The 12,918-nt window shown below is 53.7% G+C and overlaps 1 protein-coding gene across 2 annotated transcripts in view; it reads left to right on the top strand.

Moving 5' to 3' along the window:
* Positions 1–12,918, top strand: part of SLIT3 (slit guidance ligand 3) — a 717,262-nt gene that overhangs the window by 612,826 nt on the left and 91,518 nt on the right. For both annotated transcript variants that reach the window (XM_043488926.1, XM_043488927.1), the window contains exons 17-20: positions 5,933–6,076; positions 6,448–6,591; positions 9,530–9,693; positions 10,854–10,986. In XM_043488926.1, the coding sequence (XP_043344861.1) occupies positions 5,933–6,076; positions 6,448–6,591; positions 9,530–9,693; positions 10,854–10,986 (585 nt within the window). The remainder of the gene's footprint in view (positions 1–5,932; positions 6,077–6,447; positions 6,592–9,529; positions 9,694–10,853; positions 10,987–12,918) is intronic.

Here is a 12,918-nt window from a genome sequence, read left to right as displayed (position 1 = left end):
ACCTCTAGCTTCAGGAACCCACCACAGACATCACCCATCACTTGCCAGGACATGTCCTTTCATATTCAACCCCAAATTTCCTGCTCGTCTTGTGACTAAGACTGCGTGCTCCCAATGCTGGGGACCCAGGTTCAGTCCCTGCTCGGGGAACTAGATCCCACATGCTGCAACAAAGAGTTCACGTGCCACAGCTAAGACGGCACAGCCTCAGTGTCCACGCAGCAAAAGGGAGGAGCGGGGACTGTGGCTTCATGTGAGCTGAGCTCTCACCAGAGGAGACAGGTGGCACGCAGCTCATCCTGGCATTTACCATGCTGGGAGGAGGGTCGGGGCTGCCAAATATTTCCTTCCTGAGAGCAGCCAGAAATCCAGGTGTAGGGGAAGAGCAGGCAGATCTGCATTTGTTCTGAGTTCAACTCTGCCCCTCCCCTGCTGTGTCACTCCAGGAATGCCCTTAGCCTTTCTGGACTTTAATGTATTTATTTGCATAATAGAGATAAATCCACTTTCCTTGTAAGTTATGATGAAGATCAGAAGTGTAAGGCTACTGTGTATAAAATGGGTAACTAATGAGAACCTACTCTACAGCACAAGGAACTCTTCTCAGTATTCTGTGGTGACCTGACTGGGAAGGAAATTCAAACAAGAGGGGACGTGTGTGTCTGTAGGCCTGACTCACCTTGCTGCACAGCGGAAATGAACATAACATCGTAAAGCAACTATACTCTAATTAAAACGAATTTTGTAAAAAGAAGTGTAAAAGATAAGGGGAAAGACATGTCCTCTGACCGTGGGACTATGGTGAGAAAGTGCTGGAAGACAGAAAGAAAGAGGACATCTGGGTTGAGTGACCTAGAGTAGATGGTTATACATTTAAAACAGGAGTTGCAAACTCAAATACTTACGACCCCGTGTGAAAAGGCGGTGGGTGCAAGGCAACAATGATAATAATGGCCAATCACAGTTACTAATCACTGTACTCTGTGCCGAACTGTACTGATATTCATGCATTTACCCCTCACTAGGAAAAACACAACAGCTTTGAGATTGCTTGATTTCCCAAATGAGGAAGCTGAAACACAGAAAGAAACTTGTCCAAGTTTAAAAGTCAGGCCGGGAGCCAAGAGTAGTGACAGTGCGGGTCAGCTGGGATTGCAAGCACTGTCTCAAGGCAGTAAACGCTGTGAGTGCGTGTGTGCCTAAACCCACGTATGTGTTAGTGCCAGCCCACCAAGCAAGTGTCCCAGTAGGGCAGATCCGGTCCCAAAGACGACCAGCTGCAACCGCTTATTTAAAATAATTTTATTTTATTTATTTATTTATTGCACTCACAACCAATAGCATTAGAAGCCTTGCCTGAACAAAGCTTATGTGATGGGTATTTTATTTTCTTTTCTTTGGATCTTAGTACATGGAACCTTTTAGTTGAGGCATGTAGGGTCTTTAGTTCAGGCCTGAGAACTCCTAGTTGCAGCATATAGGATCTAGTTCCCTGATGAGGAATCAAACCCAGGCCCCCTGCACTGAGAGTGTGGAGTCTTAGCCACTGGATCACTGGGCAAGTCCTGATGTCAGCTGTTTTTAAGTAAACAGACCTCATCTGCTGGGACCCATCACCACCCCACACCCCGATGAGGTGCTGGAGTTCTGCCCCTCAGAGTGGCTGCAGCCAGCTGTGTCTGTGACCGAGTCTGCGTGGCCTCCCCGGGGTCTGTGGGACCAGTGCGCTCAGGCTGTGGTCTGGACGGCGGCATCCTGACGGCAGGAGAGCAGAAGGGGGCCGACAACGGCCAGGACTCTGGCCTCTGCGGTGTCTCTCCACACTCTCCTAGCCTCTGTGTCCTTTCCTGTCTGGTGGGGAAAATGAGATTGCATATGGATCACTTATGCTACGGGATACACAGAAAAGCTGTGAGCTGTTCCCCACAAGGGTTATCAGGACTGTGGGAGCTCGGAGAAGCTTTTCAGGTGACCGCGCCTTCAGAGCAGGGTCATGACTTCTCTCAGGTGAATTTCAGGTCAGTTCTTAGACTGAGAGGACATCTTAAGCAGAGACTGAAACCTAGCACCCCTCTAGCCAAAATCAGTTACCCATGGGTGGACTTGGTGGTGGGGACTGTGTTTTTAATAAGAACTAATTGCTAGGCTTCCCAGGTGGTGCTAGTGGTAAAGATCATGCCTGACAGTGCAAGAGATGCTGGAGACGTGGGTTCAATCCCTGGATTGGGAAAATCCACTGGAGGAGGGCGTGGCTACCCACTCCAGTATTCTTACCTGGAGAATCACATGGACAGAGGCGCCTGGGAGGCTACTGTCCACAGGGTCGCAAAGAGTTGGACAGAACTGAAGCGACATAGCATACACGCACACCCTCTTTTAAAAATCAGGAGTTTCCACAGAAAAATAAATGTGGATTCCTAGCATCCTTTGGGAAACCAGAAGATCTGGCAAAACAGCCCATGTTCCCAAATGGCTCTAGTTGAGCTGAGTTGAGGAGCGGCTGCCCCCTTAGCTGGGACACACTTTCTTGATCACTGCTGTCCCCACGGGGCTTGTTTCTGACGTTTACCTGCCTGGACCCTGGGACATTTGAGCTTGTAACCCCAGCTTGAAGTAGAATTTCCACCTCAGGGGAAGGGAGAGGTCCCTCAGGAGGTGGACAGGACCTCACCAACCCACACAGTGCCAATGTACTGCTCAACCATGACCCGGCATACTCAGCTTCCACAAAAATCCACGTAGCTCTCTCCCCACTGCTTCTCCATACAGGACGGACTTTACATAGGATTACCGATGCTTTCTGGAAAAGGGAATGGCAACCCACTCCAGTATTCTTGCCTGGAGAATTCCACAGACAGAGGAGACTGGTGGGCTACAATCCAAAGAGTCAGAAACGGCTGAGTGACTAACACACTGCATGTTGCCATGGTTTATGGGATGTCCTACAAAGCTGAAGAGACAGGGTCCTAGAAGAAGCCCGAGCTTTCCTTCCCAGACAGGGGCTTTCCAGAGTGAATCCCCTAGCCTAGAATGGCCTCAGTGTCTCTTGGGAAGAATGAGAACAGGGTTTAAAAGTACACCCAGCAGCTTGGAGAGGCAGTGCAGCCGAGCACTCACTGTGTCCTGAACCCACCCTGGCCTGGGGCAGGGATTTCTGGGGCTGGGTCCTTTCAGGTGTGAGACCCCCATCCTCGGTGCGGTCAAAGCCATGATGAAGCAGTCATCCTTCAGGTGGTCTGCAGAGATGAAATGGTGAGAGACTCCCGCTGTGGCCCGAGTTTTGCATTTGGGGGTTTCCTGGGATCAGGGGTGTCTTCAGGAAGATAATCCTCTGAGAATAAGATGGTGTGTGTGTGTGTGTCTGTGTGTGTTAATTGCTCAGTCATGTCCGACTCTCTGTGACCCCATGGACTGTAACCCGCCAGGCTCCTCTGTCCATGGCATTTCCCAGGCAAGAATGTTGTAGTGGGTAGACATTTCCTTCTCCAGGGGACCTTCCTGACCCAGGGATGGATCCCCGGTCTCCCACCTTGGGGGCAGACTCTTTCCTGTCTGGGCCACCAGGGAAGACGGAGCTCTCACAAAGCCCCGAGGTGCTGGCTGACTGCGGCACTTGCCCTGAGTCCCTCTGTCCCTGTCCCTCAGCCGAAGCTGCCTGGATGGAGAGAGGGCAGCATCCAGGTCTTTTGGAAAATTCTGTCCCCTTTTTTTTCCCTCCTTATGTTTTCCATTCTCCCAGCCTGAGGAAATCCAATTCGCAAACCTTATAGCAGCATGATGTTAATTCTGCTCATTTAAAGAAACAAATGTCAGGAAGCAGGAACCTCCCGCTTGCTAGCTGCCGAAACTCATCTTCACTTCCCGCCCTGTCTACTTGAGTTCCCCAAGAAACTGAACTCTCTGGAGCTGGAGGAGAAGCTGCTGGGAGAGCCTTTCTCTCTCCTCTCATGTCAAATTTGGGGGTAATTTGAAGTCTCCCCTGTGTGTGACTTTCACTTCTGGGTTCTCATGGACCAAACTACCAGGATTTATAAGGAAACCAGCTGAGTTTCAGAAGAGTCAGGCAGGGAGCAAAAATCTAGTCTGAGAATCTCCCAGCTCGCTCAGATCTTGGGGGAGTGGTTAGAGGAGCATTGGAACCCGTTTTCTCAGCAGGATGGAAGAGGGGAAGTGAGAAAGGCCTTGACTGGGAGCACGGAGGAAGCAGACGCTGCGACCGTGGGAACTGTTTCCTTGATGCCTGTACACGGCTGTGGGCACGGCCACCCCGGCAGACCCAGTGCCTGCATGTGAAGGGGGCAAGCAGCCTGCACTGAGCCGCAGGGTGCCCAGCTGAATTTCAGTTGCCCTGAACCATCCCCATGGGGCTTCCCAGGTGGTGCCAGTGATAAAGAGCCCGCCTGCCAATGCAGGAGACAAAAGAGCTGCGAGTTCAATCCCTGGGTCGGGAGGATTCCCTGGAGGAGGCATGGCTACCCACTTCAGTATTCTTGTCTGGAGAATACCGTGGACAGAGGAGCCTAGCGGGCCATGGTCCATAGTGTCGCAGAGAGCTGGACACAACAGAGTGACTTAGCTTGCACTCACACATCCCTACGGGGTGGGGGGCCATGGGTCAGCCCCAGGTTCCGCGAGGAGGGCCCTTGAGAGAAGCAGTAGAACCAGGGACCCGTGGAGTGCTGTCTTCCCTTCGGTGCTCTGGGCCCAGGAGCAGTGTCCTCCCTGCCCCGGGCCTCGGTGTGTCCAGCAAGGCAGTGGGCCAGCTGTCTGTCTCACCAGCCCTCGGTTCTAACAAGCTCAAGGCACTCGGCCAGTCAGCAACTCCGAGTCCACCTACGAGTCTCCCGGTCATAGAATAAGGTCCCCCAGGCTGTTCGCTGAGGAGGCTGGATTCTTCATTCAGCTCCTGTAAACCCACCCCTTTCCATTCCAGCCAGCCAGCCAGGGCTGCCGTTGAGGCCTGAGCATTTGAGTGGCCTAGGAGAAGCCCTTCCCCTCACGGCACCTACAGCTCCATAGCACCTGCCTGCCTCTCAGCTCTCCCATACACCCTGCCTCGTGGTGTTGGCCGTAGCAGGGAAGAGCCTGCTGTCTGAGCTCCAGAGCGGAATCGGAAGTGGCTTAATAGGACTGAGCCCGCTTAGGAAAACACGGTGTCCCAAACCCTGAATCCTGCAGAGCCCTGATAGAAGGGGTGGGCATCCACATCACCAAAAGAATATCCAGTTAGGAAAAGCAGTTCGCTGGAGGCTTTTATACATGCTTAAATGCCTGAACTTCAATCCCACTGCTCTCAGCTGTGTGACTGTGGGCAGGTTACCTAACCTCTCTGAATCTCAGTCACCTCATCCAGAAAATAAGACAATGATAAAAATAATATTCACCTGATGGCCATTATTTTGAGGATTTGATGTGATTCTGTTGGCCAAACCCCTCACATGGTGCCTAGTACATAATAAGCGCACAAGAGGTAATAAGTAGAAAGCGTCCGTTTATATCGGGAATCTCACATGATGAAGAGCGGAAGGTTCTACAAATGCCTCACCCCTACAGAGAGTAGGCATGTTTGATATTTTTTGCCTGCTCTCCTCTTGAGCATCACTACTTAGTGAGAGTATCTTTTAAAGAGAGAAAATAAGTTTGAGAACCATTTTAAGTCTGCCAGTCCCCCGGGGCACAGAAAAGAGAATTGTACTGAAAGACTTCAAACACTACACAGTCTATTTCACGAAGGTAACCTCCCCACCCACCCCATGTGGGTCTGGGCTCCCTGCTTCCTGGGGCACAGGTGCTGAAGACCGAAGGTCAGGAAGCTCAAGATGGAGCCTCCCCCAGGCAGTCCTCAGTCCTGGGGGCACCCCAGAGTCACCACGTGGCTGCAGAGCTGGCTGTTCCCGCCCTGAGTCCTGACCTGTTCTGTCCCTCCCTCCAGAAATTTGAGTAACAACAGGATCAAGGAGGTGAGGGAGGGCGCATTTGACGGTGCGGCCAGCGTGCAGGAGCTGATGCTGACGGGGAACCAGCTGGAAACGGTGCATGGGCGCATGTTCCGCGGCCTCAGTGGCCTCAAGACCTTGTGAGTCCCTGGGACCTGGGCCGAGGCCAGAGGGAGGGAGCTGGAGAGGCCGGGGCCGGACCAGTGAGGGCTGGCGGGAGCCGGTGGGGCCAGGCGCTGGCATGGGCGGTGCGGTGGAATCCTTTCCTTCCTTTCACCAGAGAGATGTTAGGCATTTCCCAGCCCTGAATGGAAAAGAACTTAGCATGCACCCCCAACACACACACACACACACACAAACACACTCACAGACACACACACACTCACAGACACACTCATACACACTCACAGACACACACTCACAGACACACACACACAGACACACACAGACACACACATACACACGCACACGGAGAGGGTGGGAGGGAAAGACCACACCCCTCTCCCTGCAGGATGCTAAGAAGTAACCTGATCAGCTGTGTGAGCAATGACACCTTTGCTGGCCTGAGCTCAGTGAGGCTGCTCTCTCTCTACGACAATCGGATCACCACCATCACGCCCGGAGCCTTCACCACACTTGTCTCCCTATCCACCATGTAAGTCTCCCTGGACCCACCGCACACTCACCCTGGGTACCTCTCCTGCACCCCTCTCCCCTCTCAGCGCCTGACTGTCTGACCCAAAGTCATCTCTCCATCTGTCAACTTAAACATGTGTCAGGCTCCCTCCATGTGCCAGGCACCATTAAATGTTAAGGAGGCACAGATGTGGGCCCTGCTTCCTGGCGCTCAGAGCATAGTGAGCTGCCACAGATCAAAGGCCCACAGTGATATGAAAACCTAACATGGGCCTTGTCAAGGAACTCTGGAGCTATGTTCTGGAAGGTAAGTGCGAATTAGCTTGTTCAAGGAAGTGGAAAGTGCATGTCCTTCATTGGGAAGAGCATGTGCAAAGGCCCTGGGTTAAAGCAGAGCAGAGATGCAGGCCTGGGCAATGCCTGACATGGTCATATACAGAGCGGGCAAGGCTGGAGGGGAGGCCGGGGCCAGGCTGCAGGACAGCTGTGGGCCGTTTGGTTTCTAACCAGAGCATGTTAGGAATCCAGCAAAGGTTTTAAGCAGGCCAGTGACATGATCTGACAGGGATTTTTTTAAGTGATGTCACTGACTGCTTAAATGTGTATCAGAACCAGTTGGAATCTAGCTTTCTGGATGAGTGTTCCTGCCCACAAAATTCACTGCATTGCTAAGGGAGGCTGTCTAGAATAATGGTGAAAACTTCGGACTCTCGAGCCAAATTTTCTGGCTCCAAATCCTAGCTCTACCTCATGTCAGCCATGTGACCTTGGAAAAGTTGCTTCACCTCTCTGTGCTTCTGTTGTCACTTCTCATAATCCTCATGGGACTGTTTTGAGGATGGAGTCTGTTAATATTTGCAAAATGCACAGCAGGGCCCTGAGATAGGGAAAGTGTTCAGCGTGTGTCAGCTTTTATGGCTGTCCATCATATTTCCGTGTGGCTCTGTTACCCTTAGTTGCTCGCTCTTTTTTCCCTCTCTTCTTTTCTCCAAAGACCCTTTGGTAGACAGAAGAGAAAGCTATTCCTGCATCTCCTGTAGCTGCCCATGTTCACGATCCCAGACACTGACCTAGCTGGGAATAAAAGCCAAATTCCAGAATGTGCTAAAGGCCCTCTCCATCAAGTCCCTCAGTCCCATCGGCCCTCTCATTGTTCTGCCCAGGCCCCAGGCCCACTCCCACCTGAGAGCTTGGCACTGCTGCTCCCCCTGCCTGCGAAGCCCTTCTCCCTGCCCTCTCCCCTCCTCCCTGCCCTGGCTCAGGTGTCAGTTGCCTGGGCCCTGGCCCCGTTCCCCCCCTCTGCCGTCACCCCTCCCCACCCCCCGGTTCCTCCAGCCCTGCTTTTCTAGTTGTTTTCCATAGCACTGACCGTTCCCTAACGCACTACACTTTCTGTGGTTGGGCTTCCCGGCTGGCTCCGATGGTAATGAATCTACCCACAGTGCAGGAGACACGGTTCAATCCCTGGGTCAGGAAGATCCCTTGGAAAAGGTAATGGCTCCCCACTCCAGTATTCTTAATCAGAAACTATCTGCCTCCCACCAGCTGGAATATAAGTTCCAGAAGGAAGAAGAACAGGGATATATGACGGTTTGGTTCACTGCTCTATCCTCACTGCGTACATCTGAGCCTGACACTCAGTAATACCCTTTCTATAATTGTTGAACAAGTGAATGAGTTGAATGAATGAGTGACATCAACATGGAGGACAATGGGTAAGGAACTAGCAGGGTGGGTGGGTCGGTTTATTTCAGCCCACTTCTCACCTCTCCTGGATGCCTCCACCCTGGGAATCCATAACCACAAAAGACACCCAGAGGGCTAGGGTCACAGAGCAAGGAGGGAACCGACTCCGTCAGGAGGAGGAGCTTACCCGTCTTCTCACAGTTGCTGACTCTCAGAGCCAGAGTCAACCCCAGGAAGGACCGACTCCCAAGCCCTGAACTGCCATGTCAAACCGCAGCCCCTCGGGGGCTCTCGGGCCCTGTTCTTCAACCTCCCTACGTTCTGTGTCCCTCATTTGTGAAGTGAGAATCATGTCACGTCCTTCCTAGGGTTGCTATGACAAGTCTGAATAAGAGAATGGGTTTATAAAGCACTCAGCCCCATTCCAACCCTTGTCCGTCCATCATCGCGTCTGACAGATATGTGTCAAGTGCCCATGCTGATGTCCTGCTGGCTCCTGGAGGCACAGAGCAGGACGGACAGGCCTGGTCCCTCCTCTCAGCGAGTCCGAGGAGGGAGGCATCATCGGCTCTGACGTGTGCTGTGGAGGAAATGCAGGCGACTGAAGTGAGAACAGAACAGGGCAGAACTTCCCACTTCCCTTGAGATGAGGGGCTTCTTCGTGTCCTCAATCGCTTCCGTCGTGTCTGACTCTGCGACCCCATGGACGGCAGCCCACCAGGCGCCTCTGTCCATGGGATTTCCCTGGCAAGAGTGCTAGAGTGGGTTGCCATGCTCTCCTCCAGGGGATCCTCCAAACCCAGGGATCAAACCCACGTCTCCTGCATGGTAGACGGATTCTTTATCACTCCCCCCAGCTGGGAAGCCCAGGGCTTCTTTGGGGAGGGGTCGTTTAAGCTGAGGGACCAGCCAGGCACGTGGTAGAGAACATTCCAGACTGGAGGAGCAGCTTCAACTGAAGGCTTTTGAGTGTGAGAAATTGAGTTGGTCCATACAGGTAAAGCCCATTAAACAAGGGAGGGCATCGCGGGAGACGGAGTCCTGTCTGTCGGCAGAGGTCTAGCATGAGATCCTTGCAAAGACCGCCCCTGGGATTTAGAAGAGTCTGGCTTCCTTTTCCAGACTTTCTTCTTCTTTCCTGATTCCCCTGCACTGGAAGCAGGCCTTCCTGGAGAGCCAGGTTCTAGGCTTGCAGACCTGGGTCCCAGGACCAACCCTTCTGGGACCAGGAGAGACGCTGAGCACTCAGAGGGGGCCTTTTCTCCTCCCAGAAACCTGCTCTCCAACCCCTTCAACTGCAACTGCCACCTGGCCTGGCTCGGGAAGTGGCTGAGGAAGAGACGGATAGTCAGCGGGAACCCCCGGTGCCAGAAGCCCTTCTTCCTCAAAGAGATTCCCATCCAGGACGTGGCCATCCAGGACTTCACCTGTGACGGTGAGGAGGCTGGGGGCAGGGCCGGGCCAGGTAAGGAAGCAAGGAGAGAAGGGAGGTGTGAGCAAGGGTAACTGCAGGTCAGGACCCCTGAAATCTGAGTCTCCTCTGCCCTCAGCGGGCAGCAGGAGCTCTGAAAGCCTCTACAGGCCTGCTTCCTGGCCGACACAGCTCCATCATGCAAATTAAAAACAGTTGCTTCTTTCTAACGATCTTAAGACTTCCATCAGTTAGAAATCTGTTGTAAGATACTGCTTTTGTTAAAGCAAGATACTTTGTGGCCATGTCTGAAGACACTCTTGAACCAGATATCCTAGTCTGCTGTATCCACAGTGAGTTTGGTACCTGTTAGATGATGGGGCACCCTTGAGCAGTACGCCACCTACACAACTGTACATGGGAGCCCTGGCCTGCAGTTTTCCTGCCTGCATCATCATGAGGCTCAGAGCAGGTGCTCATGAGAAACAGACTTCAAGATGAGCTTCTGGGAAATTCCTGTCCTGAGCTAGGCAGTACCACACCTGAAGATCCAAGGCTTTGAGCGTTAGGATTACAGAGACACATGTTTCTTTGCATAAGTTCAGGCCAGCACGGTTTTTATTGGGTCAATTTTAGGTAACTAGAGATGGACGACCTGGTTTGTAAATTAACTGAGGTTCAGGTATAATGGGGGCTGGGGACACAGTCACCACCCCAGAGGGATTGTGTAGTGGAAGATGTGGAGAACAGGAGGGGTGGGGGGAATGGACAGGCCTGCCCCCCCAGGACCACCCCTTCGGTCAGCTTGGCTTACTCCTTTGGTCGCCCTAGCAGGGGTCAGACCCTCACCCCTGCGGTAGAAGCACAGAGTCTTAACCACAGGCCTGCCAGGGAAGTCCCCATTTGGCTTACTCCTGAGCTGGTTAACAGTGACCGCTTCCCTTTCTAGTATCTGATTAATAAAGTTTTTAGCATCTTTGTTTTGTGATAAACGTGGGAGAAGACAGACAGCCCTATTTCCCAACCCAGGCTCCTCCCCTTTCCCTTCAACCACGGAGGGGACCAGCAAGCTCCTCACCCCCAGTTCTGGCTCGAAGCTGAGGGCGCCCCTCACCGTAGCAGCCGGGTCAGGGAGCGGGCCGAGCTCGCCCTCCCCTGCCTCGCTCACTGCCGGCTCCCCGCAGGCAACGACGAGAGCAGCTGCCAGCTGGGCCCGCGCTGCCCCGAGCCGTGCGCCTGTGTGGAGACCGTGGTGCGCTGCAGCAACCGGGGGCTGCGAGCCCTCCCCAGAGGCATCCCCAAGGACGTGACAGAGCTGTGAGTACCACGCCACCCCCACGCTGCCCACACTTCACCCCTGCAGCGCGACGGCCAGCAGGTGCCCTCCCTGAAGGCGTCCCCGCAAGGCGGAGCCTTGGCCGGGCTCAGGCGGCGTCCCGCACATGGCCAGGAAGCTCTCCGCCCAAACCTCTGCCTGGCGGTGACGACCCTCTAGAACACAAGCGGGAGGGCTATTCTCGTGTTCTCTGTCGCCCCCGGGCCTCCTGCTCTGCATTCTATAGCTGTTGTTCAGTCACTAAGTTGTGTCTGACTCTTCTCAACCCCAGAGACTGCAGCACGCCGGGCCTCCATCTCTCAGAGTTTGCCCAAGTTCATGTCCGTTGAATCGGTGGTGGCTTCCAACCATCTCATCCTGTCATCCCCTTCTCCTCCTGCCTTCTATCTTTTCCAGCATCAGGGTCTTTTCCAATGAGTCAACTCTTCACATCAGGTGGCCAAAGTATTGGAGCTTCAGCTTCAGCATCAGTCCTTTCAGTGAATATTCAAGGTTGATTTCCTTTGGGATGGACTGGTTTGATCCCCTTGTTATCCAAGGGGCTCTCACGAGCTTCTCTGGCACCACAGTTTGAAAGCATCAGTTCTTCACTGCTCATCCTTCTTTTTGGTCCAACTCTCCCAACTATAGATTCCCCCACAATCCCTCAGTCTGACCCCAGAAATAGCACATAATGGTCACAACACAGCCCAGCAGGTGCTATGGCTTAGCAAGCACATCTTTGAATATGGTTCTATTTTAACTTAAAACCACTCATTTTACAGAGATCTTAGTTCTGAGTTCCGCTCAGTCTCCACCCAGGAGCCTTCTTATTCTACACCCCACTGACACTAAGTCTCTGGGGGTTGCTCCTTCGTCAGAAGCTCCCAGTTCAATGAAAGAGAGGCTGTTCCCCTCGTGAAGGGTTTTACTATTGTGGGAAAAGCCTTATGTCTGCCCCCCAGGAAGCTGCGAGAGTCTCACAGGCGGGAAGGCCTCGCAGGCATGGCCACGTCACCGTGCAGGCCCGGCCGGGCGTCCCCTGCTGGGATGGACACAGCAGCCTCATGCCGTCTCCCATCCCTTCATCACTCCCTCCACGCGTGTTCGCAGGGTACCCCGTGTGTCAGCTACTCTGCTCACACCGAGGAGGTGATGCGAGACAGGTGTGACCCCTGCCCGCGTGGGTCCTGGTTTCATGGGGAAGGTTGACATTTGCTCAGTCTTCTCAGACACACATGTGACGTGACAACCGTGAGAAGTGCTACAAAGAAGAGGAACAAGATTTGCTATGACATCCAAAAGTAGGGAGATTTGCCTTGGATGTGAAGACTGGAGAAATCTGCTCTGGGGGTGGGGTTGGGGAGGGGATGGAGCTGGAATCTAAAGGGCAAGGAGCCGGTAAAGAGAAGGGGGCTGCCCGAGCTGAGGCCATCGTGGCAGGTAGGCAGAGCTGGGAGAGGGGCTGGCGGAAGCCCAGCGGGCCCACCGGGACCACCCCGCCACCCGCAGGTCAGGCTGGCCCTCCCTGCCCGGGGCCCCAGGCACACCCGCTCCTGAGGTTGAGCTTAGCACATGCCCTTGGGGGGATGTTTCTCTGCTGGGTTCTGCCAGCGCCTCGCGGGGTGGAGCCTGAGTGTGCCCTGCTGTAGAGTAGCTGAGCGGTTCCTGTGTGTGTTGTGGCTCTCGGCATGTCCTGAGACTCAGTGACACTGTCCCTGTACTGCCAACCCAATGGGAGGAAGGCTGGGATAGTCACAAAAAGCCTGTGTCAGTCCTGAGTTTGGGCAGGAGATGTGTGCGTGCGCGTGTTCAGTCGCTCAGTTGTGTCCGACTCTTTGACTGTAGCCCGCCAGGCTCCTCTGTCCACAGGATTTCCCATGCCAGAGTACTGGAGTGGGTTGCCATTTTCTACCCCAGGGGATCTTCCCAAC

Source organism: Cervus canadensis, chromosome 16 (assembly GCF_019320065.1).
Source record: "Cervus canadensis isolate Bull #8, Minnesota chromosome 16, ASM1932006v1, whole genome shotgun sequence".
Classification (NCBI taxonomy): domain Eukaryota; kingdom Metazoa; phylum Chordata; class Mammalia; order Artiodactyla; family Cervidae; genus Cervus; species Cervus canadensis.
This window is presented reverse-complemented; position numbering and strand designations above follow the sequence as displayed.